The sequence below is a fragment of the Sinocyclocheilus rhinocerous genome, unplaced genomic scaffold, assembly GCF_001515625.1.
Source record: "Sinocyclocheilus rhinocerous isolate Xijiao unplaced genomic scaffold, SAMN03320098_v1.1 scaffold921, whole genome shotgun sequence".
In the NCBI taxonomy this organism is placed as follows: Eukaryota; Metazoa; Chordata; class Actinopteri; order Cypriniformes; family Cyprinidae; genus Sinocyclocheilus; species Sinocyclocheilus rhinocerous.
This window is the reverse complement of record NW_015640057.1, coordinates 295,809-323,121: the sequence shown is the minus strand read 5'-3', so window position 1 is coordinate 323,121 and position 27,313 is coordinate 295,809. Positions and strand designations below refer to the sequence as shown.

General features: G+C 38.6%; 1 protein-coding gene across 2 annotated transcripts in view; it reads right to left on the bottom strand.

The window, feature by feature from the left end:
• Positions 1–5,797: 5,797 nt before the first annotated feature.
• LOC107752460 (retinoblastoma-like protein 2) overlaps positions 5,798–27,313 on the bottom strand; it is a 25,165-nt gene continuing 3,649 nt past the window's right edge. The window contains exons 3-23 of one of the 2 annotated variants that reach the window (XM_016568436.1): positions 26,546–26,746; positions 26,255–26,319; positions 20,768–20,896; positions 20,502–20,662; positions 19,868–19,932; positions 19,680–19,770; positions 18,904–18,984; positions 18,642–18,805; positions 11,813–11,925; positions 11,572–11,675; positions 11,307–11,444; positions 11,058–11,222; positions 10,810–10,906; positions 10,464–10,694; positions 9,728–9,984; positions 9,241–9,417; positions 8,608–8,679; positions 8,423–8,525; positions 6,844–7,058; positions 6,455–6,619; positions 5,798–6,352 (exon numbers count right to left, since the gene is read on the bottom strand). In XM_016568436.1, the coding sequence (XP_016423922.1) occupies positions 6,179–6,352; positions 6,455–6,619; positions 6,844–7,058; positions 8,423–8,525; positions 8,608–8,679; positions 9,241–9,417; positions 9,728–9,984; positions 10,464–10,694; positions 10,810–10,906; positions 11,058–11,222; positions 11,307–11,444; positions 11,572–11,675; positions 11,813–11,925; positions 18,642–18,805; positions 18,904–18,984; positions 19,680–19,770; positions 19,868–19,932; positions 20,502–20,662; positions 20,768–20,896; positions 26,255–26,319; positions 26,546–26,746 (2,968 nt within the window). In that variant the 3' untranslated portion in view covers positions 5,798–6,178. The remainder of the gene's footprint in view (positions 6,353–6,454; positions 6,620–6,843; positions 7,059–8,422; positions 8,526–8,607; positions 8,680–9,240; positions 9,418–9,727; positions 9,985–10,463; positions 10,695–10,809; positions 10,907–11,057; positions 11,223–11,306; positions 11,445–11,571; positions 11,676–11,812; positions 11,926–18,641; positions 18,806–18,903; positions 18,985–19,679; positions 19,771–19,867; positions 19,933–20,501; positions 20,663–20,767; positions 20,897–26,254; positions 26,320–26,545; positions 26,747–27,313) is intronic. The other variant, XM_016568437.1, reaches the window with a different exon arrangement.

Sequence of the window (27,313 nt, the reverse complement as noted above, 5' to 3'; positions counted from 1 at the left end):
TCCAGTGTTTTGTTGAAAGCCTACATTGGTTTGTTGTCCTTCCACCTAAAACATGTCATTTCCTAGATGGTGATGTCATCGCATAAAGGGGTCCTATTATGCTCTTTTACAAAGTCTTGATTTTGTTTTGGGGGTGTACTAGAACAGGCTCTCATACTAGGTTGTTCGAAAAACACATTATTTTTCACACATTTTACATTATTACAACATCTCTCTCCCCAGTCCGGCATGAACGGCTCGAATAGTTCCTGTATCAAATGAAAGCCCGCCTTCTGAAATACGAAATGTGCTGTGATTGGTTAGCTGGGCCAGTGTGTGTTGTTAGCTGGGCCAGTGTGTGCTGTGATTGGTTAGCACATTTCATATTATATTGCATATATGTCTTTATACACTGTTTGGGATCAGTAAGAATTCTGATACCAAACCTTTGCACAGTGTATAAAGACATGTATATGAAATGTGTGTGTGTGTGTGTGTGTGTTTATTTCATATATATTGTATGTGTATGACTGAACCATTTAATCTGTGACTGAATATGCAAAAATAGCATTATGAAACGGAGAGTTCCGGTCCTTGATTCTGATTGGCTGAGCCACGTTCGAAGCTGTTGTACATTACTCTACAAACATACACCTTTATTTACTTTTGTGTGTTGCTTGGCAACCACTTTGTTGCAACCACAACTGTTTTTGGAACTACATTGTTTGGTGGAAGAAATACTGTTTTTATTAATATCATTACACTTTATTTGCTCTGTTTTATTTTGTGAAACCTAACTACATGTGTGGAATAACCGTTTTATAAAAGCTCCGCTTCGCGTCGTGCCTCACAGCGTCCCCTTTAGCTGTTATAAATTCACTGTAAACCATGGCTTCACTGGGCTTATTGCTTTATTTTAGACTGAATAAGAGGGAGTGTCACAGTAAGAGGAAGTGACAAAATCAATGTTAAAAAAAATAAATAAAAATAAAACCGGTTCTAACTTCTTTTAACTTTTTAAACAGTTTTGCTTCAGTGTGTTAACTTGAATAAATGCCACTTTCTTTATATTTAAATCTAATCCAATCCAATGAGATTCAGACCCTTTTTGAAGCAACTGAATGATCAAATGCAACATAATAACCATCCCGGGCTCTTAGTGATGCTGAGTGATCTGTACGAGAGCAGCATGTGGTCATATTTCAGACGCTGAAATCACACACTGACTCACGGCCTCAGCTATGGCCGGCTTTCATTCAGATCGGCGCAGAAGTGCTGAGACTCACACACAGTTCCCAGAAGCTCTGAATCACTTCCACAATGATGATGATGATGATGGAGCTCAAATCAACACAGGTGTCCCCAGCCGTTCTATTCAGCCATTAGATAATGTCTTGATGTTTGATCGCTAATAATAGGAGACTCCATAAATTATCCCTGCATGACTAAGAACAGATTTTTACAGCATAACTCCATACACAGTAAGCATGACAATGAAGTCAATAATTCCATATAAGAACAATATCAGATGTTGAAGAGACTGGGATGGATGCTGCCCATATGCCTACAGATATTCATCTTGCTTCCTTTCTAGTGAAACCTTTTAGCTTTTGACCCTGGGTGATGTGTCACATTTTAAACAAATAAATAAATAAGCAAAAGCAGCAGATGAATATTTGCTATCTGTACAGTGTACGTATTAAAACTGTTTATGATCGATTGCTCCTAAGTGACAGATACAGCAAGTTATTCAGTTACAACCAATCAGAAACCGCCCTTCCACTTTCCTCATTAAATATTTAATACATTTGTACAATCGCAGAAACTTAAAGGGGTCATCGGATACCCATTTTCCACAAGCTGATGTGATTCTTTAGGGTCTTAATGAAAAGTCTATAACACTGGTTAAAATTTTTCAATGGTAGTGTAAAACAACACCCTTTTTACCCTGTCAAAAACAGCTCCGCACACAGCGACCCGTTTCGGTGCATGTCCCTTTAAATGCTAATGAGACAAATGACAAGCAGTTAAAACATGTCATGTACTACTGTGGTTGTCCAATTGTTATTAACCTTATGAATATGCAAATAAGTAGCTAGTTAACCTCTTGAATTTCACTATTCAGGATTAGAGTATAACACACGGAACAAGGTAACACAGGATTACAGTTTCTCAGACATTCATTCTGTATTTCCCCTCAAACGTTCAACATTAATGTGCGTAGACTTTATTTATCCCCTGGCTGCTGTGAGGTAGGTTTCGATATTAAATTCATACAGTGGGTTTATGAGTAATGCTGAATCAGGTAAGATGATTCAGGTCACATGGCTCCAGCTCACTGCTGCTTATTGTGTGATTTGTATTATCAATGTGCTCTAGATATTATTATAACCCCGCGATATTTGAGCCCAGGCAGGACAGACTCTTTGTGTCTGCTTCTCACGCTTTGAAGTTTGTTGATGACACACTCCTGCCCTGTTTGGGTTCAAATACAAGAACATATCCTGTCCCGGTCTGTTTTTATAGCGGCTTGGTGCGTTTTATATTGTATTTTAATGTAATCAATTTTTAAAAGCACCTAATTGTTTTATTTTCTGACAGCATTTGTGTTAGTTTTTGTCCCTTTTCAGTCTTTGAGAGGAGATGAGGACGTCCATCCACTCTTGAGCTTGTGATGTAGATTTGAGAAATAACTAGAAAATCCATGAACTTTTAAGCATGTTTAATCTACACGCATCTATCTATAGAAACTATCATTAATTACAGTAAAGCTTGATTACACTAGAAGCATCTGCATAAGTCATGTTTACAGGCCTGTTTGTGAAGGTATAATAATAATAATACAAATCCATAACTCTAGTGCTCCATCTGCTGGGAAAAATGTATTATACAAAGACAACAAAGCACAAACTATTTATTGTATTCCCACTTTCAAGTCCTATATAACAGAAATTGATGGGATATCAACTGCAAACAGTTATTTACATATTTGAAAGCCATAATGTAAAACATTTAATAAGCCTACACTGCAAATCATAAAGTTTCAGTTTTTTTATTTATTTTTTTATTATTATTTTCACTGGAAAAGTAATATGAACTAACTGGTCTCTTTTAAATAAAATACTAACTTTATAAACTTTATAACTAACTGTATAAAAGCACTAAACTATTAAAAAAAATAATAATAATAATTTTCAGTATACATCAAAAATAAATATTAGATGAAATGCCTAAACTTGACAAATATTAGAAATGTTGCCGTGACAAATTGGACAAACTGGAATAAATAAGTCTAACCTTAAGTTCTATATTACTAAATATTACTAAATATGACCTAAAACTAAAGCTATACACATATACATACATACAACAAAAATACTACAATTAAATGAAAACTAAAAAAATAAAAGCTAATTAATTGCATATATGCAAATATATATATAATAAGACAGTAAGTATATAGTATACAATACTAAAATAACACTGTGTTCCAACAATCATGGAAAGTTTGCTAATGCAGTCTGAGATAATCAAATATTTAGTCAATATTTCAGGCTATAACCTGGTTAAAAACAACAGAGTAGACTTGGTGTAGACTAGAATAGCACAACTTGAGATCATTGTTCTTAAAAAAAATTTATTAACGTTGGATGATCATTTAATGCTGGGCTGCTGTGTTAGACTCAGTAAAGCAGAGAGATTAACAGGAAAGGCAAAAGGTTCAGGAAGAAAGGCACTTACAACAAACACGTCATTTTTCAGAAATGCGGGAAGGAAACATGATCTTATGTTAACAAGCAGAAACTACTGAATAAATTCCTTTCAGAACTGAAGAGGAAATACGATTCTAATACACGCAGAGAACAACATGGCGAATAAATACATCAAAAAGCACTCACCTTCTACTAATAACATGATTGTTACCTGATGTTATTCGTCTGACGAACTACAGTTAGAAAAATAGCATAAATATATAAACCAGCCTTACACACATACAAGACAGCAGATCCACGGACACATCGCGCTCACATACATCTCTATACATTATAAAACTCTTTATGAAAAATAACTCTTTATAAAACACACACGGTAAACCCAGAGCAAGATCTGCAAACAAATCCGTCATTAAGTGCTTCAAATCTCCTTCAGTCTTATGACACATCCGAGCATTTTAAGCAAACTCTGTGTCTACAAAATACTCTTTTAGCTTCAAAAATATCTGAGATCACTGGTTGATCGTGGCTGATCAGCTTGATTGTGACTGATTAGATAACCTTTTTGTAGCCTGTCTGTTTATTAAAAATGGCTTTAAAGCAACGTTTCTCCTAAAAATGAAATGATCACGTCGTTCAAATCCCATAGTTTCTTTTTGTTTAACACAAAAGTAGATATTTTGACAAATCTTCCCACATCTTCCCACACACGACATGCAGAGAAACACAACAAGATATCATGGATTTAAAGGGGTCATATGACGATGCTAACAATAACATTATTTTGTGTATTTGATGTAATGCAATGTTTACGCAGTTTCAAAACACATTATTTTCCACATACTGTACATTATTGTTGCTCCTCTATGCCCCGCCTTTCCGAAACGTGTTGATTTTTACAAAGCTCATCAAGGTGTGCTGTGATTGGCCAGCTATCCAGTGCGTTGTGATTGGCCGAATACCTCAAGCGTGTGACGGAAATGTTACGCCCCTTGCCATATTTGGAAACACACAGCTTCTCCACGACTACAATAATAAAAGTAACGCCTCCTTTCTTTAAGTAAACATTTGGGCGGCGTTTAGGGCTGGGACAATAAATCGATGTTCTGAGCTTAGTTTTTAACAGCAGATGGCACTGCGTGCTTTAGAAACAGCCGTATTCTGCTTGCTTCCAGTTCCTTAAGCATGCACCACTTGAGCCTAAAATAATCATTCATAAAGTTCAAAAAGGCTGAAGCGAATTACAAGGATGTTCACCGTGGGCTGTGTTTACGTTAATCTCGCATCATAAAAGCCTCAAAGCCGATGTGCAAGTACATTTAACCACTTACATTACTCAGCCGAACGCACAAGCGCTCTTCTTCGTGAGCATTTGAGTGTGAGGTTAAAAACTAGCCTAGAGCGCCATCTGCTGTTAAAAACTAAGCTCAGAATCGATTCCAGAGAGATTCACGAAGCATTCTGAAAATCTCAGAATCGATCCACGAACCGCGCGATGCATCGATTTATTGTCCCAGCCCTATAGCGGTGTTATGCAGATCTTCCCACACAGTGACGTACATTTGTGGGGGCGTGTTTAAATGAGTTTAAATGAGTCTTAACTTTTATAAAGAATATCTCTTTGGATTTGAGACTTTAGTCTTTGCAACTTTAGGGATCTTATCTATTCACGAACAGCTTGTAACACTCCAAAGAGAAAGGAAAACTTGAAATCGCATCATATGACCCCTTTAAGAATTATTTCCTACGACTGATTCATCCACTCCCTCGTTTTAGATAAATTGCCGCTACATTGAACTCATTTGTTTCCTCACTTTGCTTGAAGGGATAGTTCACCCAAAAATGAAAACTCTGTCATCATTTGCTCGCCCTCATGTCGTTTCAGACCTGTACGAGTTTCTTTCTTCTGTTGAACACAAAGATATTCTGAAGAATGTTGGTAACCAAACAGTAGACGGTAGCCATTGACGGTAGTATGAAAAAAACACTACCAGTATTCTTCAGAATATCCTCTGTGTTCAAGAAAGAAACTCATACAGGAGTGTAACGACATGAGGGTGAGCAAATGATGACAGACTTTTCAGAATTTGCTTTGATTGGTGGAATTTTCTGTACAGTATCATGGGTAATGTAGTTTTTCACCAGGGATTCCACCGTTAAGCATGATTATATAAAACATAAGTTGAAATAATGCAAACTGATGGCTTCTTTAAAGGTTTGTAAGTTATTGTTAAAATGCAGTTTCCCTATGGAGAACATGAATGGCATTTTTGCTTCCAGAACCCGACTGTTGTGCTCTCTAGAATACAGGCTTGACTGTAGTTGTACATTCAGACATGATTACTCAAGTATTCAAGCCTCTATTTAAGCCGCTGTGTGGACAGGACATTTCGAGACTCACTTCTTTAATTAAATGCGGTAGTCAATCCAAAACACTGACATTTCGGGCGACTTGTGTCTTTACGGGTGTTGATGTTGTGGACTCATCAGTGGGAGGAGCTTCGGTCGTTGGCCACATCCTGCAGGCGTCTGAGCAGAGCCGTCTGATTCTCCTGGCAGAGCCGTTTGGCGGGAGACTGCTGCTCTTCCTCCAGGGCGATACTTCGCTTCTTGGTGGGCGTCTCGCCCGTTCGGATCATGCGGTTAATCTCTCGCAGCCGCTGTGGGATAAAGTGAAAAATAGTTAAAGAACTACGTTTCGATGAATCTGAGGCGTGAATCTGAACAGGAAATGTTTTTACGATAATGTTTTGTTCTTTTACGTTGGATGGGCTGGAGCTGACGTAGTAGAAGATCTTGTCTCGAGGAGAAATTGGGCTGCCGGTCTTGTGTGGAGAGATGTAGATGGAGTGATTGTGGGACAGGAGCACCCGGCGTGGAGAGCCAATGCGGAGTGACGGATACGGACAGAGGGGAGGAGCTTCAGCCTGCAAACGCACACACAGCTGCAGATATAAATCTGAATCAACACTGAACTGACTGGAGCGAAATTATGACACGTCTTTTGAGAGCTGCTTTAAAGCAGAATTTGACTTTGTCTTTGAATTTGAAGAAGTTTGCATCATTAATTCGGAAATTTGTATTTTATGAAGTGCTATAGAAATAAAGGTGACTTGAGACCACAGTAATACAGAAAACAGGCAATAGTTACCCCGTTTTTTGGCGAGTTGCTAGAGTAACGCAGAGCGAACCGTTTGATCTGTTTGATGTAGACGTGGTTGTAGAAACGGATGAGGTCTGCCCTCTCCTCCTCCTGCTCTTGGGGGCCCCCAGGGGCCCGGGTCGGGGTGGATGAGGCACTGCTGGGCTGGGGAATGGGCAGAGTGCTGCTGGAGCGCATGGACACAGGACTGCTCTCACCACTGGCTGCAGAACAGAAAAACAGGAAGTCATCGTAATGAATTCACAACCTGCAAACGATTTCTGCATTCCCGGGTCCGTTTGAACCTGGTGGTATGTCAGCCTATAAAAGAGTCATAACAAAAATATTTTTAAACTAAAACCATGCTGTATCTTCTCATTAATGAGTAAATGTGCAAAAAAAACCAAAAAACAATGTTTTGAATGTTACCGTGTTATTACGCTGTTATTACTACATTCACACATTTTTAGTTCTTAAAATAATTGAGTTCATTTTACATGAACTACAACTACAGAAATTCCACTGGGATGCAAGAAACCCAATGTATTAAATATGAAAATATGAAATTTATAAGATTATTCAATCTGAGAATTACCAGTATTAACATTGAAATCAATTAATTAATTACATTTAATTACTTTGACTTATGCCCCATGATTGATCGAAAACAGTCCAAATTTATGAAACCAAAATATATATTTTCTAACAAAACAACATCAATATTACTCTGGGATGGTTTCAAACACAATATGTAATGTAATAAGGTGTAAGGGGTGTGCGATATATATCGTCTGCGATAATATCGTAATTGTTGTTTTAACGATGTGCGATTTGACATTATCGAGTATTTTGCAAAAACCAAACAAAACAGCTTGTTTGGTAACAGCCTAAATGTCTTATTATTCTAATTGACTGATTAAATGTAACAATTTGACTCAAAAGATGCACACTTTTAGAAAAAAATGGCTTTATTAAAAGTAAAAAATGCCCATAAAAGGTAAAAATCAATTTAAACTTATATGAAAATATTAATTTCTGTTCACTGATGTGAACTGACAAGCACAGAATGAAGAATATCAAAAACTGCAGCTGTCCATGGTAGTCAGATATCAGCACAATAACAAAATATCGTCTAATTATCGTTATCGAAAATATCCCAAAATATATTGAGATATTATTTTTTTTCCAATATCGCACACCCCTAGGTGTAACAATCAATCAATAAAAATAAATAAAATAAAATATGGTTATTAAAAGAATCTTGGCTTATTTGCAATGGTTAGACATTTCATTCCTGTAGTAAATCTATGCATTTTTTTATATAAATGTATATCTATTCTGGGTCAAATCAGACCAGAATGCATCATAAGGGTTCAAGGGCCAAAAACAGAACAAAACAACTGGAAAACAATCACTAAGAATGAAATGCACCTGCTGACATCGGTGTTTATTTGCACTATGGCTACACAGGATTTACTATTCACCGGATTCAAGTGGGCGCATCATGCGATTATGTGGGCGTATAAATGACAGAAACACCAAAATAGCTAACTGTCCAGTGTCAAAAGCTCTAGATAATGTGTGTTACCTTGTTCTTGTCCTCCCTCTGTGGGCGAGCACTGTCTGTGGCTGTTTTCACTGTTTCCTGAGTGGCGTCTCTTCCTTCCAGAGATCAGCACACTCCTGTACACCTGAGATACAATCTTTATTAATATCTTCGTCACGTTAACTTCTTCCTCACTGTTTTTACAGATGCACTGAAGATACACTTACGCTGCTGCTGGCCTGAGGTTGAGATCTGTAGCACTTCATGATGTTCTGAAACGACTTATCTTCTTTCGTCACCTGAACAATGGACAAAACAGTTAAAGCAGCCATTTTTCTTACTCTTTTGAAAAAAAAGTTACGTGTGACATACTGTAGCATGCAGCCTTGATTTCACACATCATTGCACTGCGATTTTGACAAACATTAAACTGTACATTAATTTGCGGGACAAAAACTGCTACAAAAGTCTAGAACATGACCAATTACATATAAATACACCTATTAATGCCTATATAAATACCTATAAATAACTTGTGTTTGATAAATAATGTTTAACCCTCTAAGCGCCAAAGTCACAAAATTGCGACAAGACGTCATACTTCCTAATAGATCCTAATTCAATATCTACTATTTCCTGAATATTATGAAATTCAAGATGGCCGCCCCCTAATGACGTAATAATATGCAAATTAGATGAGTATATTTACAGCCCACATAAACTTTCGGTCATGCCCAACATTTTTCTAATTTACAGTCGATCTCTATCTTTAAGCCCTTTCAAGCCTCAAGCTTTTGAAATATTGATGTCAAAATCCAGCATTTTTCCAAAAAATCCCTGGCGCCTAAAAGGTTAAATACCTTAGTCATGACGTAGATGGCACACATGAGGAGCTGGTCCAGATGTCGGTCCATCATGAGATCGGTGCAGTGCACTAGCGAATACTCAAAACATGTCCAGATTTTCCTGCGCAGATCTGCGCTGATGTCCAGTTTAGCACATAAGTCTCTGAGACGCACACTAGCAAGGTGATATACCTGATGGGGGAAAGGGGCATCATTTAGGATTGAGTGACATCTATCATATTCGATATTTCGATCATGACAACTCTCTTAACAGTTTAAGCATGTTGATAGATATGACATTGTTAATGCATTTGGCTTTTGGAGGACTAGATTAGCTACACACCCTGCTGCTGCTGGACTTGCTACTGCCAATAGACATGCTGCTGTGAGCTTGTTAGATATGCTGCCGCTGCATTAACAGGCACACATAAATCCTGTAGCAGATGTAGACAGGTGGTGCTGGGGGAGGTGGAGGATTTCAGAAGAACTGATCTTACTGTACCTTGCGGAAGAACAGGCAGAGGGAGCCGGTCTTCTGTGCTTGTTTGGTGGGTGTTCCCTGCTGAGGGCTCTTCCTGTCCTGTTTGGCAGGGCTTGGGCTGTTCTGCACTGTGCCTGTGGGCATTGCCGTCAGCTGCTGGGCGGTCAGGGTGCCCGTCAGAGTCTGGGCACTGAGTGTTGGCAGAGCCCCCCCACTCTGACCCATCACGCTCACCTGCACCGGGATGAATGTGATGCCACCGCTCGCATTTGCTATTCCTGCAAACAAAGATGTAAAAAAATCTAAATTGTAATTTAAATAAAATATTTGTAAAATATATTCTGTATTTTTACTGTTATAAATGGAAATTAAAACATAAATATTTCTATATTTTCACAGATCAATAATTGTTGTCATTTAGGGAAATATATTTTATTTTATTTTATCATTTCCTACATGGCCTCTGCTCCTTCTGCCAATGAGATTGCTTTGTCGACATTTAAATAGTCTGGCTCAGTGTTTGCTGTAAGCTAGTCATTATTCTGAAACCCTCCACCTCCCCCAGCACCACCTGTCTAGATCTGCTTAGAGATTTATCTACTATATGGCTATTCATGAAGCAGCAGCATATCTTATGATCTTTTTTTTTTTGAAGAAGAAGAAGAATCAATGAGGTTTTTCTGTGGCATCACCTACTGAATAACAGATTCATAAAGGTACTGATGATAAACTGATGATTTTGTAGATAGTTTTGCACCTTGAACAGGTATGGTGACCGTCTGGCCATTGTTTGCTGTGACAGTAGCTGTTGCCATGGTGACCACAGTCTGTCCAGCTGGGATGGTGCTGACCAGAGATGGCTGGGCCACTTTGACAGGTTGAGCAGGCTCAGGGGTTGAATTTCCATCGACAAAGAGGCGGCGACAGGCCGTGCCAGTAGGGGGCGAGCTGTAGCGGTCATGGAGAGATGTAGGGGATGGAGAAACACCTGCAGGAGGAAAAGAAACAACATATTAAAATATGAACATTTGGTTTGTTTCAATAAATGTATAGAAATCATCTTGCATTTAGACAAAGTGCTTGTTTCATTCAAAGTAAGTCACCTTTTCCTGCTCCTGTGATATTACTGCTGAACTCACTCTTGTTGGGAGTGTGTGTGCTGCTTCCTGAACTGTCCTCCAGGTGTTGAGGAGGCATTACCTGTAATTCATTTCACACTTAAGTATATACTTTTAAATTATATTATTTATGTACAGTTTTAAAGTATCCTAAAATGTACTTCTTTTTCAAGAGGGATAGCAAATATCACCGATCATGTTTATGTGGTTATAAGCGGTTATATTGTTCTGACCTCCTGGCAGGCAGGAACACAGTTCTTGGCCTCACGGATGCTATCCCACAGCGGGGAGTTTCCTTTCCATGCCAAAGATTCCAATACCTGCTCCTCAACATGGTTCAGATGTTTGACTACCTCCCGGAAAAGACCCTCCTCCACCCTCACCAACACCTCAATCACCTGTGAGCGAGATAGAGAGGCTTTGGCTTTTATGAATGAATGCATACAATTTTATGGTTATTTTCTATCTCTATAGTCACTTACCTTATAAAAGTGATAAGCGGGGAGGTCAAAGATTTGCAGGACTCTGGGAAACTCTCCCGGTGGTCGATACGAGAAGATGACGATCTCCAGGCAGCAGATGATCAGTGACCGGTGAAATATATCTTGCTCTAGAATGCCCTGAGACACATGATATAACATTCAGCAGACAGAATTACCTAAAGTATGCTGCTAATATTCAATAGTTTTGCATTCCTCATGGCTTAGTTAAGGCATATAGTGTGATTTGTGTGAAAATGAAACCTACAGACAGGTCCATATCTCCAAGTCGTTTCTTCTCCTGGTTGATGATCACTTCCAGTGATTTGTAATAAAGTACCTCAGCCAAGCAAAAATACTTCACTGCAACATCTGTGAAAAAGGATGCCCAATTTTTTTTTTTGATCAATCAACAAATTATCATTGTTTGAATTGTGGGAAAAGCCATGAGCTACAAATTAAAGAAAAAAAAAGAGAATAATATTACAAGGAAGTATGAACATGCACACCTCTCGCCAGAGTCTTGTTATCTTCTCCTGTTCCCTCATAATTCTGAAGAAAAATCTCTGACATCTCCTTCAGTCTGGCTGGTATGGATTCACTGGGGTCTCTTACACATGATCTGTTACACACAAACAAAAAAATATCTATGATTCCAGAGCACAGCAAATTTCACTGCGACTTTAACAGGTCACTGGAATCACTGCAATCACAATCACTAGAATCCCAGTTCACTGCAAAGTTTAGTATTGCCTTTTACTGGAATCCCTGTAATCAGAATATACTGGAATCACTTAATCACAGTTCACTGGAATCACTTGTGTCATATTTTTCGGGAAACAGTGGTATCACATTTTACTGTGATCATGATTCAATAGAACAAATGTGTTTACTGGCATCACAATTCAATGGACTCGCTGGAGTCAGTTTCCTTGAATATCTGGATACACATTTGGCTGGCATAGGTGGAATACTGGAATACACAGTTGACTAATCATTGGTAACACATTTATATGGAAATAACTGGAATTACGTCAATTCATTGGACTAACATACTGGATTCACAAATTTACTGGACTCTCTGAAACACGGTTTATGGAAATAGCTGGAATTACATCAATTTATTGGACTAACATCTTACTGGAATCATATTTTTATAGGACTCTGTATTAGTTTTACTGGACTCTCTGTAATCATAGTTTTACTGGACTCTCTGGAATCACAGCTTTACTGGACTCTCTGTAATTATAGTTTTTCACAAATTTACTGGACTCTCTGAAACACGGTTTATGGAAATAGCTGGAAGTACATCAATTTATTGGACTAACATCTTACTGGAATCATATTTTTATAGGACTCTGTATTAGTTTTACTGGACTCTCTGTAATCATAGTTTTACTGGACTCTCTGGAATCACAGCTTTACTGGACTCTCTGTAATTATAGTTTTTCACAAATTTACTGGACTCTCTGAAACACGGTTTATGGAAATAGCTGGAAGTACATCAATTTATTGGACTAACATCTTACTGGAATCATATTTTTATAGGACTCTGTATTAGTTTTACTGGACTCTCTGTAATCATAGTTTTACTGGACTCTCTGGAATCACAGCTTTACTGGACTCTCTGTAATTATAGTTTTTCACAAATTTACTGGACTCTCTGAAACACGGTTTATGGAAATAGCTGGAAGTACATCAATTTATTGGACTAACATCTTACTGGAATCATATTTTTATAGGACTCTGTATTAGTTTTACTGGACTCTCTGTAATCATAGTTTTACTGGACTCTCTGGAATCACAGCTTTACTGGACTCTCTGTAATTATAGTTTTTCACAAATTTACTGGACTCTCTGAAACACGGTTTATGGAAATAGCTGGAAGTACATCAATTTATTGGACTAACATCTTACTGGAATCATATTTTTATAGGACTCTGTATTAGTTTTACTGGACTCTCTGTAATCATAGTTTTACTGGACTCTCTGGAATCACAGCTTTACTGGACTCTCTGTAATTATAGTTTTTCACAAATTTACTGGACTCTCTGAAACACGGTTTATGGAAATAGCTGGAAGTACATCAATTTATTGGACTAACATCTTACTGGAATCATATTTTTATAGGACTCTGTATTAGTTTTACTGGACTCTCTGTAATCATAGTTTTACTGGACTCTCTGGAATCACAGCTTTACTGGACTCTCTGTAATTATAGTTTTTCACAAATTTACTGGACTCTCTGAAACACGGTTTATGGAAATAGCTGGAAGTACATCAATTTATTGGACTAACATCTTACTGGAATCATATTTTTATAGGACTCTGTATTAGTTTTACTGGACTCTCTGTAATCATAGTTTTACTGGACTCTCTGGAATCACAGCTTTACTGGACTCTCTGTAATTATAGTTTTTCACAAATTTACTGGACTCTCTGAAACACGGTTTATGGAAATAGCTGGAAGTACATCAATTTATTGGACTAACATCTTACTGGAATCATATTTTTATAGGACTCTGTATTTTTTTTGGACTAACATCTTACTGGTTTCTCTATAATCACAGTTTTACTGGACTCTGGAATCACAGTTTTACTGGACTTTCTATAATCAAAGTTTTACAGGAATCTCTGTAATCACAGTTTTACTGGATTTTCTGTAATCACAGTTTTACTGGAGACTCTGGAATCACAGCTTTACTGGACTGTCTGTAATCACAGTTTTACTGGACTCTGGAATCCCAGCTTTACTGGACTCTGGAATCCCAGCTTTACTGGACTCTGGAATCCCAGCTTTACTGGACTCTGGAATCCCAGCTTTACTGGACTCTGGAATCCCAGCTTTACTGGACTCTGGAATCCCAGCTTTACTGGACTCTGGAATCCCAGCTTTACTGGACTCTGGAATCCCAGCTTTACTGGACTCTGGAATCCCAGCTTTACTGGACTCTGGAATCCCAGCTTTACTGGACTCTGGAATCCCAGCTTTACTGGACTCTGGAATCCCAGCTTTACTGGACTCTGGAATCCCAGCTTTACTGGACTCTGGAATCCCAGCTTTACTGGACTCTGGAATCCCAGCTTTACTGGACTCTGGAATCCCAGCTTTACTGGACTCTGGAATCCCAGCTTTACTGGACTCTGGAATCCCAGCTTTACTGGACTCTGGAATCCCAGCTTTACTGGACTCTGGAATCCCAGCTTTACTGGACTCTGGAATCCCAGCTTTACTGGACTCTGGAATCCCAGCTTTACTGGACTCTGGAATCCCAGCTTTACTGGACTCTGGAATCCCAGCTTTACTGGACTCTGGAATCCCAGCTTTACTGGACTCTGGAATCCCAGCTTTACTGGACTCTGGAATCCCAGCTTTACTGGACTCTGGAATCCCAGCTTTACTGGACTCTGGAATCCCAGCTTTACTGGACTCTGGAATCCCAGCTTTACTGGACTCTGGAATCCCAGCTTTACTGGACTCTGGAATCCCAGCTTTACTGGACTCTGGAATCCCAGCTTTACTGGACTCTGGAATCCCAGCTTTACTGGACTCTGGAATCCCAGCTTTACTGGACTCTGGAATCCCAGCTTTACTGGACTCTGGAATCCCAGCTTTACTGGACTCTGGAATCCCAGCTTTACTGGACTCTGGAATCCCAGCTTTACTGGACTCTGGAATCCCAGCTTTACTGGACTCTGGAATCCCAGCTTTACTGGACTCTGGAATCCCAGCTTTACTGGACTCTGGAATCCCAGCTTTACTGGACTCTGGAATCCCAGCTTTACTGGACTCTGGAATCCCAGCTTTACTGGACTCTGGAATCCCAGCTTTACTGGACTCTGGAATCCCAGCTTTACTGGACTCTGGAATCCCAGCTTTACTGGACTCTGGAATCCCAGCTTTACTGGACTCTGGAATCCCAGCTTTACTGGACTCTGGAATCCCAGCTTTACTGGACTCTGGAATCCCAGCTTTACTGGACTCTGGAATCCCAGCTTTACTGGACTCTGGAATCCCAGCTTTACTGGACTCTGGAATCCCAGCTTTACTGGACTCTGGAATCCCAGCTTTACTGGACTCTGGAATCCCAGCTTTACTGGACTCTGGAATCCCAGCTTTACTGGACTCTGGAATCCCAGCTTTACTGGACTCTGGAATCCCAGCTTTACTGGACTCTGGAATCCCAGCTTTACTGGACTCTGGAATCCCAGCTTTACTGGACTCTGGAATCCCAGCTTTACTGGACTCTGGAATCCCAGCTTTACTGGACTCTGGAATCCCAGCTTTACTGGACTCTGGAATCCCAGCTTTACTGGACTCTGGAATCCCAGCTTTACTGGACTCTGGAATCCCAGCTTTACTGGACTCTGGAATCCCAGCTTTACTGGACTCTGGAATCCCAGCTTTACTGGACTCTGGAATCCCAGCTTTACTGGACTCTGGAATCCCAGCTTTACTGGACTCTGGAATCCCAGCTTTACTGGACTCTGGAATCCCAGCTTTACTGGACTCTGGAATCCCAGCTTTACTGGACTCTGGAATCCCAGCTTTACTGGACTCTGGAATCCCAGCTTTACTGGACTCTGGAATCCCAGCTTTACTGGACTCTGGAATCCCAGCTTTACTGGACTCTGGAATCCCAGCTTTACTGGACTCTGGAATCCCAGCTTTACTGGACTCTGGAATCCCAGCTTTACTGGACTCTGGAATCCCAGCTTTACTGGACTCTGGAATCCCAGCTTTACTGGACTCTGGAATCCCAGCTTTACTGGACTCTGGAATCCCAGCTTTACTGGACTCTGGAATCCCAGCTTTACTGGACTCTGGAATCCCAGCTTTACTGGACTCTGGAATCCCAGCTTTACTGGACTCTGGAATCCCAGCTTTACTGGACTCTGGAATCCCAGCTTTACTGGACTCTGGAATCCCAGCTTTACTGGACTCTGGAATCCCAGCTTTACTGGACTCTGGAATCCCAGCTTTACTGGACTCTGGAATCCCAGCTTTACTGGACTCTGGAATCCCAGCTTTACTGGACTCTGGAATCCCAGCTTTACTGGACTCTGGAATCCCAGCTTTACTGGACTCTGGAATCCCAGCTTTACTGGACTCTGGAATCCCAGCTTTACTGGACTCTGGAATCCCAGCTTTACTGGACTCTGGAATCCCAGCTTTACTGGACTCTGGAATCCCAGCTTTACTGGACTCTGGAATCCCAGCTTTACTGGACTCTGGAATCCCAGCTTTACTGGACTCTGGAATCCCAGCTTTACTGGACTCTGGAATCCCAGCTTTACTGGACTCTGGAATCCCAGCTTTACTGGACTCTGGAATCCCAGCTTTACTGGACTCTGGAATCCCAGCTTTACTGGACTCTGGAATCCCAGCTTTACTGGACTCTGGAATCCCAGCTTTACTGGACTCTGGAATCCCAGCTTTACTGGACTCTGGAATCCCAGCTTTACTGGACTCTGGAATCCCAGCTTTACTGGACTCTGGAATCCCAGCTTTACTGGACTCTGGAATCCCAGCTTTACTGGACTCTGGAATCCCAGCTTTACTGGACTCTGGAATCCCAGCTTTACTGGACTCTGGAATCCCAGCTTTACTGGACTCTGGAATCCCAGCTTTACTGGACTCTGGAATCCCAGCTTTACTGGACTCTGGAATCCCAGCTTTACTGGACTCTGGAATCCCAGCTTTACTGGACTCTGGAATCCCAGCTTTACTGGACTCTGGAATCCCAGCTTTACTGGACTCTGGAATCCCAGCTTTACTGGACTCTGGAATCCCAGCTTTACTGGACTCTGGAATCCCAGCTTTACTGGACTCTGGAATCCCAGCTTTACTGGACTCTGGAATCCCAGCTTTACTGGACTCTGGAATCCCAGCTTTACTGGACTCTGGAATCCCAGCTTTACTGGACTCTGGAATCCCAGCTTTACTGGACTCTGGAATCCCAGCTTTACTGGACTCTGGAATCCCAGCTTTACTGGACTCTGGAATCCCAGCTTTACTGGACTCTGGAATCCCAGCTTTACTGGACTCTGGAATCCCAGCTTTACTGGACTCTGGAATCCCAGCTTTACTGGACTCTGGAATCCCAGCTTTACTGGACTCTGGAATCCCAGCTTTACTGGACTCTGGAATCCCAGCTTTACTGGACTCTGGAATCCCAGCTTTACTGGACTCTGGAATCCCAGCTTTACTGGACTCTGGAATCCCAGCTTTACTGGACTCTGGAATCCCAGCTTTACTGGACTCTGGAATCCCAGCTTTACTGGACTCTGGAATCCCAGCTTTACTGGACTCTGGAATCCCAGCTTTACTGGACTCTGGAATCCCAGCTTTACTGGACTCTGGAATCCCAGCTTTACTGGACTCTGGAATCCCAGCTTTACTGGACTCTGGAATCCCAGCTTTACTGGACTCTGGAATCCCAGCTTTACTGGACTCTGGAATCCCAGCTTTACTGGACTCTGGAATCCCAGCTTTACTGGACTCTGGAATCCCAGCTTTACTGGACTCTGGAATCCCAGCTTTACTGGACTCTGGAATCCCAGCTTTACTGGACTCTGGAATCCCAGCTTTACTGGACTCTGGAATCCCAGCTTTACTGGACTCTGGAATCCCAGCTTTACTGGACTCTGGAATCCCAGCTTTACTGGACTCTGGAATCCCAGCTTTACTGGACTCTGGAATCACAGTTTTACTGGACTCTCTGGAATCACCGTTTTACCGGACTCTCTGTAATTATAGTTTTACTGGACTCTGGAATCACAGTTTTACTGGATTCTCTGTAATCACAGATTTACTGGACTCTCTGTAATCACACTGGACTCTCTGGAATCACAGTTTTACCAGACTCTCTGTAATTATAGTTTTACTGGACTCTCTGGAATCACAACTTTACTGGACTCTCTGGAATCACAGTTTTACTGGACTCTCTGGAATCACAGTCTTACTGGACTCTCTGGAATCACAGTTTTACTGGACTCTCTGGAATTATAGATTAACCGGACTCTCTGTAATTACAGTTTTACTGGACTCTCTGGAATCACAGTTTTACTGGACTCTCTGTAATTATAGATTAACCGGACTCTCTGTAATTATAGTTTTACTGGACTCTCTGGAATCACAGTTTTACTGAAATATCTGGAATTAAAGCTTGTTGGAATCACAGGACAGTGGAATCAATAAAAGGATATTCCATCTGATTACAGTAAACTGTGATTGCAGTGGTTCTAGTGAACTGACAGTACATACAGGTACTCTGCTTCTTGTATTTGGGTGTATGCAGCAGATTGTGACTAACACAGAAGTTAACTTGGGCTCACCTGAATATGTCTCTGAGTCCCATGCTGGGTCTGTATTTGAATCCTGTCAGCAGAGTGTGCAGACGGCCCACGCTCTGCATTGCCATGGAAACAGGGGTACCCACACTGTTTTCCGGCACGTACCTCCTTCCTGTCAAAGGAGTGGACACTTTCAGAGTAGACGCCTGTGAAACAAACACGCAGGTTTATTGATATGTACAACATCATTGTTAATTATTGCGAATTATTTTTAAGCATATTTATGTTTGTTGGACACACATACTGTCATTGAGTTCTGGAGGGGGTTGGTCAGTCGTTCCTGGTTCTCTATCCTTTCACACAAACAAGGTCCTGGGGTGCCAATGTCTTCTCTGGCCGCTTCTCCCAGAAATATCCTCTCATCCAGAGAACCGGATGACAACACGTGTTCCTCATACACACGGTTCAGAGAAGCACTGAAGAAACAGAGAGAGCGAGGAGATTGTAAACTACAGGAGAAATATTTCAGCAGCTTCACACAGAATAAGTATTTAATTGAAAAGGGACACTCACAGACTGTCACCAAAATGTATTGGCTCCAAAAACCCTGTCAGCGTGTCTTCTTTCCCCTTCAAAATAATTTTTTTTATTATAATTTTTTTTTTATATATATTTTAAAATGTAATTTATTCTTGTGATGGTAAAGCTGAATTTTTTAGCAGTCGTCTTCAGTGTGACACAATCTTTCAGAAATCATTCTAATATGCTGATTTGGTGCCAATTATTATGAATTTGTATTAATGCTCAGTTATTAATAATGGTTCTTATTATTATCCATGCTTAAAACAGTTTTTGCTCTTTAAGATGTTTGTGGAAACTATGATGATACTTTTTTCAGGATTTTTTGATGAATAGAAAGTTCAAAACAGAAGCATTTATTTGAAATCGAAATCTTGTGTAACATTATAAATGTCACTTTTGCTAAATTACTCCAAACTTTTAAATGGTAGTGTATCACAGTTTCCACAAAAAATATTAACAACTGTTTTCAATATTGATAATAATCCCTGGGGTGCCAATGTCTTCTCTGGCCGCTTCTCCCAGAAATATCCTCTCATCCAGAGAACCGGATGACAACACGTGTTCCTCATACACACGGTTCAGAGAAGCACTGAAGAAACAGAGAGAGCGAGGAGATTGTAAACTACAGGAGAAATATTTCAGCAGCTTCACACAGAATAAGTATTTAATTGAAAAGGGACACTCACAGACTGTCACCAAAATGTATTGGCTCCAAAAACCCTGTCAGCGTGTCTTCTTTCCCCTTCAAAACCTGTGAGAGAGAAAAGATGGGATATACCAAATATACCAAACAACTGCTTATACCAAACAATTTTAATACAATAAATACTACTACTACTAATAATAATAATAATAAATCAAAGCAAATCATAATACAATTTCAAGACATAAAATATGATTTAACATGACGTATTCTGAATATTCCATAAGAAACAATGTTGGAAGATATCATGTAAACTTTAAACGTTTGACTACCGGAATAATTTAAAGTTTGTAATGTTTTTGAAAGAAGTCTCTTATGCTCACTAAGGCTTAATTTATTTATTAATTTTATCAGCATATTAGAATGATTTCTGAAGGATCATGTGACCCTGAAGACTGAAGACAGTAATACATTACATTTTAAAGATATTAAAATAATAATAATAAAAAACAATTATTTGAAATTTCAATAGATATTTCACTATATTATACTGCTTTTATATATTGTTGTTTTATTGACATTTTGAACAATTTGATCAAATGCAGCCTTGGTGAGCCAAAAGGACTTCTTTCAAAAACATTTTGACGGTCATCATATGTCTGGTGTATTTCCAGTACCTTGCGCTCAAAGAGTTTCTTAATGAAGGGTTTCCAGAAATGCTCCTTTGCTCCTTTGGCCTCCAGCACCAGCCCATCATGAAGCTCACACAGCTTCTCTATGAAACATAATGAACCTGGGCCGGGCTTATAATCTTTACTGTTGAAGTCCTCAGGCAGCCCTGCGCACAAAACAAGCACACACCAATGTTTGATTGACCTTCTGTGATCTCCTACTGTCTGGACACCTGATCTCAAAACAAATACTTCAGTGCTGTGTGTGGGACCTTTAAAAGCCGGGTTGAGCAGATCTTTACGACTAGAGCACAGGAGAGCGTTGCAGTAAACCAGATCCAGAGCGCACAGGAGCAGATGATACGAGTTCACCAGATCATCACTGATCATTGGGAAGTTTCCTACAGGACAGAGGAGAAAAAGGGTGATGAAATTATCAATAATAATGTATAAGAGTTTCAGTGGTGGTTCTACAAGGATCTCTTATGACATTAACACATTTTCGGTTCTGGTTGGAAACGTTATACTTTGGTATGAACTTGTTTCCTCAACTGAAACTAAACAGTCTATCAAACATATTACAGTAAAGAGCTGAGCAGGAAAACAATGCTATCACACTACAAACATATATCAAGCAGACAGGTGGCCAACATTACTGCAACAACAGGAAAAGTCTGCAAAAACAACAACAACATGTGCTGTTAGGCCACAATGCCTGGATTCATAATTTCCTGTTTAATTCATTTCAAGAGTTACAGTACCAGCTTGTACAATGCAAAGAAAGCATTGAGCCTTTAAAGCGATATTTATTCATAGTAGTGCTGTCAAACGCGTTTAATCGCATCCAAAATAAAAAATTGTTTACATAATATACAGTATGTATGTGTGCTGTGTATATTTATTATGCATATATAAATACACAAACATGCATGTATATATTTCAGAAAAAAATTTGTTTATATATTAAATATATTTATTTATAATATAAATTATATGAATATAAATATAGACATGTAAATACATGTAAATATTTCAAAATACATACTGTATGTGTGTGTATTTATATATACATAATAAATATACACAGAACACACACATATATTATGCAAACAAAATATTTTATTTTGGATGCGATTAATCACGATTAATCGTTTGACAGCACTAATTCATAGCAAATCATTGCTATGTTAAACATTGTTGGAACATTCTTTTGAAACATTGAAATGGTTATAATGTTATTTAAAGGTTACACAAACATTCTATTAACTTTATTTTCACCAAAACTATAATGTTATTTGAGTGTTTATTTTTCATATTCTAAGAGCATTAAAATGTCCAGTTTTCTTGTTGTGACTAGAATGTTATTTAAAGGTTACAAAAATTTTTCTTAGAATGTTCATAAAGTACAAATGACATCTTAAGGACGTTATGAGAATGTTGTTCTACGAACATTAAGTTTTAAGAATGTTCATCAAGTAAAAATAATGGTGACGCTTTATTTTAAGGACCAATTCTCACTATTAACCAGTTTCTTATTAGCATGCATAATACTAACATATTGGCTGTTTATTAGTATAAAGCATATATTAAAGGGTTAGTTCACCCAAAAATGAAAATTAGCACATAAATTACTCACCCTGGCCTCAAGTCATCCTAGGTGTATATGACTTTCTTCTTTCAGACGAATCCAGTCGGAGTTATATTAAAAATGGTCTTTGATCTTTCAAGCTGTTTCATGGCACTCAGCGGGTGTTGCATGCATCAGTCCAAAAGAAATTAAATAAAAAGCGCCCATCCATAAAAATAAAGTGTCTTACACAGCACCGGGGGGTGAACAAAGGCCTTCTGTAGCGAATCGATGCGTTTTTGTAAGAAAAATATCCATATTCAAAAATAATCACTTTAATGTAGCTTGCGCCAACAGTTGTACACGGAAGCAGTTCCGGGCGGATGACATATGAGTTCAGTGCTGCGCATGCGCTGGTGAGTCTCATGAAAACCAATGTTTGTCTACAGGAGCAAAGGAAAAAATTGTCTTTGATCTTTCATGCTGTTTCATGGCACTCAGCGGGTGTTGCATGCATCAGTCCAAAAGAAATTAAATAAAAAGCGCCCATCCATAAAAATAAAGTGTCTTACACAGCACCGGGGGGTGAACAAAGGCCTTCTGTAGCGAATCGATGCGTTTTTGTAAGAAAAATATCCATATTCAAAACGTAATAATCACTTTAATGTAGCTTGCGCCAACAGTTGTACACGGAAGCAGTTCCGGGCGGATGACATATGAGTTCAGTGCTGCGCATGCGCTGGTGAGTCTCATGAAAACCAATGTGAGTAATTTGTGGGCTAATTTTCATTTTTGGGTGAACTAACCCTTTAATGCCCTATTCTGCATGACCATATTTTAGATCTCTTAACCCTACCCCATACCTAAACATAACAACTGCCTTATTAACAATTAATAAGCAGCAAATTAGGAACCTTCTGAGAATGCTCTTCTAAGAATATTTTCTCTCAACGTTATGAGAATGTATATCAAAATGAAGTTATAAGAATGTTCCATAAACATTAAATGTAATGTCCTGACGTTTACCTAAACCTAAAATAGTTCACTGTTAGCTGGGTGGTATCGTCACAAAATATAAACTCTACTTCTGTCCAGCTCTAAGCTAATAATCATGATTTCCTGTAAAGTTAAAATGATGTGCATTTTAAAAAGCGCTATACAAATACATTTGACTTGACTTGCACTTACAGTGCTATCAAAAATGCTATCTTAAAAACAGATATATACTTTTAAAATGTACAGTATTTCTCTTCTGAGAAAATGGGACAAAACTCATTACTTTTTTTATTCTATTCAATATAGGTATATTCTCAGAATGCCCCGAAATGTAAGACATGACATACTAACGACACAATTCAGAAAGATTTGCAAATGAATTGTTCATACTGTTTGACAAACTGGCTCAAATGATTCACTGAAAGAGCTCAAATGATTTACTCATCTTGTATGGCATATAAACCACTACTCTTACTATTTTGCAGTGTACATTTTCTATATGCTAATATGAACTACTACTTTTCTATAATGTGCTAAATACAACCAGTGCACACTGCATCCCACAATGCAATGCATTCAATGCAATACCTTCCATTTCCAACTGCTAAGACACAGTTTCTACAAACAAGCAAACAAACAAATATGCCAGCCTTTTTAAACTTCCTTTCCCAAATGATACTGTAAATGTCACTCACTTGCATGCATGCTGCTGTACCTGCGGGCCAGAAAACATGCACTTTGCACCTTTCACATCAATACATTTTAGATTTCCATTACACAACATCAAGTTAAGCTGAATTAAGTTTGCTGCACTTGGTACTTACATGCATTTTCTTATTTCATTCCCCAGATAACGTGACTTTGCATCTTTAACTAGCAGCAGGCTCTTTTCCCTGCATTGAGTTCAGCAGAATGAGGGATTTTGCTCCAGGATGGGATATAGAGGGACACAGATCGACCCCAGTGGCCTGCTGAGCTTTACTCAAACACAGACAAGTCCTGACTTGTCATTTGGGCTGGTTGCTATGTTAAGTGACGCACGCAGCACACGAGGAAATAATGCACTCAGCCGGCGTCCTCTTGCTCTGCTGCTCTATGCTTTTAGGCTTGACTTTCACAATATTTTATCGGAATACACCCGTATAAAAAAGAACGTGTGTTCCATTTAGATTTGAGCTTCATGCATTGCTAACTGCATAACATGCAGTATTTTATGGCATTAATAATGACACAATTCAGAAGGATTTACAAACAAATCATTCATGACTTGCTCAAAAGACTACGAGAAAAAAAACAAAAAACTATTCGAACATCTGATTCTGACATCTTTACTGAGGCACTTACGCAGCACAACTGAGCTGTTTTGGATCTAGGTAAATGTCTCCGAATAAAAGGGTTTATTTGCTTCTCAAGATGAAGTGAAGAAAAATTCAGCAGAAACATAAAAAAGTTATATAAAATAAGTGGAAATATTACAAATCATGTGAATCGTATGAAAGCATTTAAGACCATATCCAGGCTATATTTCAAGAAATGAGAAATTTTATTTCAATAATTAAAAGCGATACTTAATAATAATAACACTATTATTATTATTATTATTATTATTATTGTTGTTGTTAGGACCAGGTAAGATATTTTGCATTATTATATAATTTTCATGACAAATTGTAAAATATTAAATTTTATGTTTAGCATTTAATTTGTGCTGATACTGTATGTATATGTATATATATATATATATATATATGTGTGTGTGTGTGTGTGTGTAATGTTTACAATATTGCAAAAATGAAAATAATACAATAAAATTATTGTATCAATATCAGTTCTTTAATTTGAAGATTGATTTTTAGACTATGCTGTTTCAGTTAAATAGATAAAACTTCACTGCACATTATATAGTGCGCCTATTACAGTACAATGGTACGTTCAGTAATACTGTATGAAAACTGGAAAATGTTTTGTTATGAATGTTTTGTTGAAATGTTCAGTACTGACTGACTTGAGTACATGAAAAGAAATAAATATTTTCATTAGTCTGCACAATTGGTGTCATGTGGTGTTGGTGAATTTATTTTTACACTTTCTCTGTGTAAATGCTAAAAGTGTTTTAGGTTGAGCACAGGAGTGTTTAACTGATTCAAACAGAATCAGACCATATGATGGTTGTGTTTATGTTATGACAACAAAATAAGGTTTTTATAAGACATTGTATAGTTTTGACAAAAGTGTTCCATTTTGCAAATTATCTGAGGTGTTGTGCTACTTTGGTGTAGTGTTGTGCTAATCGTGTGAAGGGGTTTGAAAAACCGGGCCCTGTTTTCAAAATTGTGCTTAAGCAATTGAAAAAAACTGTAATCTGCGTTATATGTTCTGTAAAAAAAAATGTTCATATCGGCGGCATATTCGCTGATACCGATATATCTGCAACAGGCTCATATCGGCCAATAATATAGGCAAAAACGATATATTGGTCGGGCTCTAATATATACTGAATATATATAGGGTACAACAGGGCTAAAGGCGCCTTTGATATTATTTTCCTCTAAACCACTAGATGGCACAAAAACATGGTGTAGCACTTTCCAAAACATTCGCTTTTCAAGATGCACGTGTATATTTGGCTGATCCTTGATGCGATCGCGCGCAGCAGCGCATAATAACCATGTTTAGAATGAAACCATCATATTTAAAAACATGATATTAATCATATCATATAATAAAATATAATTTGTTGTTACTACTGTAAATCTATATTAAATTATTATGGGATATCCTTCAATGCTTTCAGAATCTTTACTTTTTAAAATTATTGTGTTTCTGTATTTTAAAATATATTTTTATATTAACATATTTTAATGACAGTATATTTATTGAACAAAAAACAAATTCTTTTATTTTTCAAAATAAGCAGAAAAGGACACTGAAGACTGGAGTAATGATGCTGAAAATTCAGCTTTGATCACAGAAATAAATTACATTTTAAAATATTGGAGCGTTATTGGTCTTATGGACCCCAGACGTTTGAGCATCACAGCAAGCAAGCAGGAGAAGTTGAAGCTTTCATTAAATCCTGATTGCAGTTCTGAGTTATATAAAGACTAGTCTGAAACTTTTAATTAACATTATAGTGGGAAAAAGCACATACAGAATATGGCCCAGTAAATGAATGGTATGTGAAAGAACTCTTTACCTTTAGCATGTATGAACAGGATCCAGCAGAAGTTGAAGACCTCAGTGACGGTGCAGGGATGTCGTCTGAGGACACAGGAAAGATCAGTCAGCACACGCTTCTCACCAACACTCAATATAGGCTAGAGCTGTTTGTTTCCATTATCCAAGAGCTTTTATGTAACGCAAATCAGATCCACATGCATAAATAACTGACTGTTCGCACACTACTGCGATTATCTGTGAACTCCAGCGACCTGTCCTGAGATTATGCATCATGTGATCATGTGCTTCTCAGGTCAGGCTGAAGTACCTCTGTTTCCTGCCTCTGTGCATTCTGGGTAATTCATCTGTGGGACCCTTGAAGATGTCTTTGAATAAGGGCACGTATTTCGTAAAGATGACGGCCGTGACGGTGAAGTTCCTCTCTAGTTTCTCTGTGCTCTGCTGGAACTCCTTGGGCAGGTTGGCCATGTCCTGCCATTTCTTCATTTTATTGAAAAACTCAATCAGGCTGAAATATTAAATGACGTTATTTAAACCTCAGTGTAGCAAGTGTTGCAATAATAAACAAAGTTCATTTTTCACTATCTGCAATCTGCTCATTATTGTTAAACAAAATGTTTGAATCTACATGAATTAAAGCCTTGAAACAGATTTGATTGATATGTCATTACAGTGATGTGAATTTCGAGGCCGGGGGACATCCATGCTGCATTTTACTGAAGCAAAATATGATTTTTCTTTACATTCTTCTGATTTGGGGTTGATATAAGAGCTGTGCATGTTTTTGACATACTTTTGGAATTTGTGCATTTACCCATTTACTGTGTATGGTTATTATTATTAAGACTATGATATAAAAAAATACCTTTAATTACCATTTTTATTTTGTTATGATTATTTAATAGTAACATTACACAACTGTATTCACTCCATCTGTTCTCTGTGGCTTACAAGCTATAAGAAGCTACAAGTTCATGGCAAGAAGAAATGCAGCTCTATAAATCCCCAGCTGATCTTCAAGTTGTCTTGGGAACATCACAACATGTGTGTGTGTGTCTGTGTGTGTGTGTGTGTG